This window comes from Cryptotermes secundus, unplaced genomic scaffold (assembly GCF_002891405.2).
Source record: "Cryptotermes secundus unplaced genomic scaffold, Csec_1.0 scaffold693, whole genome shotgun sequence".
NCBI classification, from domain to species: domain Eukaryota; kingdom Metazoa; phylum Arthropoda; class Insecta; order Blattodea; family Kalotermitidae; genus Cryptotermes; species Cryptotermes secundus.
The window spans coordinates 276994-281224 of NW_019722434.1; the positions used below are offsets into that span (position 1 = coordinate 276994).

General features: G+C 49.8%; 1 protein-coding gene across 1 annotated transcript; it reads left to right on the forward strand.

Annotated features, from left to right (window-relative positions):
- Positions 1-2396: 2396 nt before the first annotated feature.
- Positions 2397-3904, forward strand: LOC117282080. Its single transcript, XM_033750339.1, has 3 exons — positions 2397-2655; positions 3319-3601; positions 3824-3904. The coding sequence occupies exons 1-3, from the start codon at positions 2399-2401 to the stop codon at positions 3902-3904; spliced, it is 621 nt and encodes a 206-aa protein (XP_033606230.1). The 5' UTR covers positions 2397-2398.
- Positions 3905-4231: the final 327 nt, after the last annotated feature.

Consider the following 4231-nt stretch of genomic DNA (forward strand, 5'->3'; position numbering starts at 1 on the left):
CTCAAAGTCTCGCAGTTTCATGACATGTGCCTGCCTTGTTTCGTGCTGCGACACTTCAAACTGGCCACGAAATTGGGTACGTTTTTTAGAGTTACCAGTTCCCCATAAACGGTTCTACAATGGAGGAACACATCGAGCCAGCTTTGAAGAATTATTAAAATGAACTGCGCCGACCCAACTGACTGGTGGAGCGGTAATGCTCTATACTCGTATACGGAGGTGCTCGATTCGAATCTAGACAGTGACATCAGCTGTTCTGATTGAGGTTTCGGTGAATTTCCTCCGTCCTTCCAGAGCAAATGCCGAGATGTTATCTCGTTTCGGCCACGGCCGCTTCCTTACAAATCCTTTCCAGTTCACCAGTCAACCCATCGCTCGGAGCCATAGTCTATATGCTAACATCATCGCAAAACAAACTACGAGAAAGGAATGAAGTGTGGAGCACATGCGGGCTGTCTAACTTCGTGGCGAATGCTGGGTGCCGCACTGCACGCTATGGTGCGTCACTGCCATGTCCGAAAAAAACGCGGGTCGAAACCAATGCATGCCTTCATTTCTAAAACCCGGCGCAACGTGCTTTGTCTCATTTAAGCAGAAATTTGATATATATAACATTTCGAAATTCAGTTCCTACCTCACAGAAAAAAGACTGAACCACTGAGCTGAGCACAACCCAGCTGATCGCTGCTCGATTTCCTATTGGTTACTCGCTTCGCTCACTCTCAAGCTCTCAAGATCGAAGCAGTAAGTTTCTCAGATACTCCGAAAAACTTCTACCAGATTACACGGCGATATATCCCAGCAGATATGTACTATTCATAAGCAGCGCTGTGAGAACCCCAAACAACCGATATGTGCTGTTGGAAAACCGGCTAGTTTCTTAACGTACAAGTAGCAGTCGAGGCTGATAGGGACAACTGCAACGTTAAGTTTAGTTCGTTATCATGCCTGTCTGCGCCTAACGGCTCCACGAACCTGTCAAAGTCACTTCACATGTTTCGACTAGATTAAAACAAACTGAACACACACAATCCTTGTTATTAAGAGAGCCACAGCGAACAACAGAGCGGGGAGAGGTAGGCAAAAGGTAAAGTCCCTGTGCTTAACTAATTTAGCACTACGTCATGAAGGTGTATGGGGAAGTGGGCATATAGGTCCACATATTTTTTACTTCGGTTCCAGTTGCAGGTGGGTGGTCAACTTCACGCCTCGGCCGCTTTGTCCCCCGATACCCCTAGGATAGGAGGCTGAGTGGGCCTCAGAACCGGTCTGGACGACGTGGAGAAGAGAAAATATCGTCCCTACCAGCACTCGAACTCCGACACCTCGAGCGGCCAGCCCGCAACCAGTTGCTATAGCGACTGCGCTATCCCGGCTCCTAGTGAAACGTACCAAAGCCCAAGGACCGAAAAGTGGTTTGGGATAGGAAACTATATTAACAATACAGACACCAAATGAATATAATAATATAATTGATTAGAAAAATACAAACTGCCCCAGATAAGGACGGCACAACGTACAAGCGTCCACCAACTCCGCCGTTAATTTAGTAAACCAAAATTCCAAAGAATAATTTGGGGTCGAGACCAGACTCTTCCACGGCGTGCAGCAGAATGGCCCTCCCGTGTTCAGACGAGCCTCTCAGTCCCTGGTGAAAGGATGAAGGGCGCAAGCGTAGGGCATGTGGAGAGGGGGGGAAGGAAAGAAGGGGGTCTGGTTGAGGGACCTGGCGGTGGTTGCTGCCGTTACACTAGAGACGCTGAACGCTTAGGTTCTCACAGTGCTGACTGTGACTATGCGATACATCGCCTTGTAGTTTGGTAGTATTTCACCAAATTTCCCGGGGAACACATTGTCTTCATCTTCAGACTGAAGAGTAATCCACGCAAGCGATTAAGATTACGACCGGCCCTGAAGCTGAAGGACGTACGTTCCTCTGAAACGACTGTGAAATTTTCCCTGACTTCACGGCGTCATATAGACGAAGAGATTTCTCTTCGTAATATTTTGTTTCGCTTACGTCAAACAAGTTTCTTGGGACATGGAAACGGCAGTGATGAAGCTGCCAAGCTAAAGAGAGAGATCTCGACGTTTCGGAAGAACATACAAGTACTGAAGAATGGGCCAAGTAAGAATCCCAAAGCAGGCGGTACTCTCCCGGCTGAACGGCGAGAACCCAAACTCTAACATACACTCTAAGAGGCCTAATTCTATAATAATGATGTAATGATCTAGGTCATTGCTTGATGATGACGCACGCTACAAGAAACTGCCGGTAGGCTACATTACAGTCCTACTTCAGGACTTCTAAAATGAAAATAGCTCAAAATTTCCTTAATGTCTAAGCGGCTTGACTGGCCGCGTGCAAGTTTAATGGTGCGCGAGACTGATTGCAGTCATGACGCAGAGCGAGACAAGTGAGCGCCGTTTCAGCGTGTTCAGGGTGATGTTCTACCTGACAGGCAACCCGATACTGACAGCCGCGACGTCCAGAGCGTACGTCATGTACTCGTTCGCCGTCGTGACGTGTGTCAGCATCACGTCCGTCACCATGGCCCTCGAGCCACTGATGAACCTCTCGGACTTGGAGCACTGCATGCAGAGCGCGCGCGTCGTTGTACCGATGCTCATCTGCATCTGGATACACGTCCTGAGGTAAAGCGGCCATATTGCACCATTTGCCTCTGTATCTTTAGTGGTACTCAGTATTGCCCCCATGCCACTTTTGATTCCGCATATAAAATGTCAGAGCTGAGATAGCACAGTCAGTGTGATGCCTAGGGTCTGGGTTGGACGAATGTGGAACCTGGGATCGGTTCCTAGCAGGAACAAGCGACTAGACCGGTAGCTCTGGGGCCCATCTAGCCTCATATTCACTTTCCAGTGCCGAGGCGAGGAATGGGTGGAGCTACATCTCCATTCGTTCCTGTGTCTTCAGAGCATGGTGTTTAATTAACTAGAATACCCCTCAATTACCCACTCATGGAGCTGGGCCCTTCTTGAGAGGCCAATTGTACAGCTACTCAAGAACTCCCCAGCATTTTATATAACCCGAAGGTTCATTACGACGTTCGTAAGAGTCCTCCACTGGTCCCTATCCTGAGCCAGATCAATCCATTTTATTATTATTATTATTGGATCGATCCAATCCATACCATCCTATCTCTCTATGATCCATTTTAATATTGTCAGTCCACCTAAGTCTTGATCTTCCCAGTGGTCTCTTTCCCACCAAGGTTGATAGCAGTGACATCCCCCCTGCCTTACATAAGTACCGCACTCGTACAGTAACTCCACAGTGACTTGCTGTGGTGACAGGTTCAAGAAGCGACAGTTGGCCAGACTGTTGGCCCTCACGGAGTCCTGCTCATGGTCCGGTCTGCCCACTCGGGACCCCTCCAGGGGCACCCTCACCATGGCGGGCCGCATCCCGCTCATCCAGCGTCTCACCTGGCAGAGCTGCGTGCTCATCATGGCCAGCCACACCGTGCACCAGATACACCGCCTCATCACGACGAAGGACCGACCTCTCGTTTTCAACGCCTGGTTCCCTTTCGACACGAGGGAGAGTCCCGTGTTCGAACTCATCTACATCTCGCAGGTAAGATGCGTCCGCAGGGCCTGAGGAAAAGGACGAGCAGCTTTACTGTGACTAGCGAGCCTCTAGAGTCTAGAGAGTCAGGACAGGCCGTGCATGGCGGCTGGAGGCGCTACTCGACACGACGAAGTGTCAATGTCTGCAGAATTAGGTAGACGCTTTAGACCAGCAGAAAAGCCCAAGGAGATGAGCAACGCACGTTAAAAGGAAATGATCACAGCGCAGGCTCGACAACGCTTTGCTGCATGTATCATTGTTGGTAGCGGTAGTCTTGGTAAGAGCTTCCTGGAAGCAATCCGGAACTAAGCAGATGGCGTTTACCAGAGTGCACCCCCTTTTTCATCCCTGTTGCTACAATTCATTCATTGCACTATATACATCCCATTACTAAAATCCATGCATTATAGGAACCAGGAGACAGGATAGCGACTGGCTACGGGCTGGACGACCGAGAGGTCGGAGTTCTCTTCTCCTCGTCGTCCAGGCCGCTTGTGGGGCCCACCCAGCCTCCTTTCCAATGAGTAGCGGGGGCTCTTTCCCGGGGGTAAAGCGGTCGGGGTATGAAGCTAACCACTCACCTACAACTAGTGCCGAGGTCAAGAAAATGTGGATCTGTACATCCCCTCCGCATAC

Coding starts and splice junctions, on each gene's coding strand:
- LOC117282080 (XM_033750339.1), top strand. CDS start 2,399: ATGACGCAGAGCGAGACAAGTGAGCGCCGTTTCAGCGTGTTCAGGGTG. Junction 2,656..3,318: donor ATCTGGATACACGTCCTGAG/GTAAAGCGGCCA, acceptor CTGTGGTGACAG/GTTCAAGAAGCGACAGTTGG. Junction 3,602..3,823: donor AACTCATCTACATCTCGCAG/GTAAGATGCGTC, acceptor ATCACAGCGCAG/GCTCGACAACGCTTTGCTGC.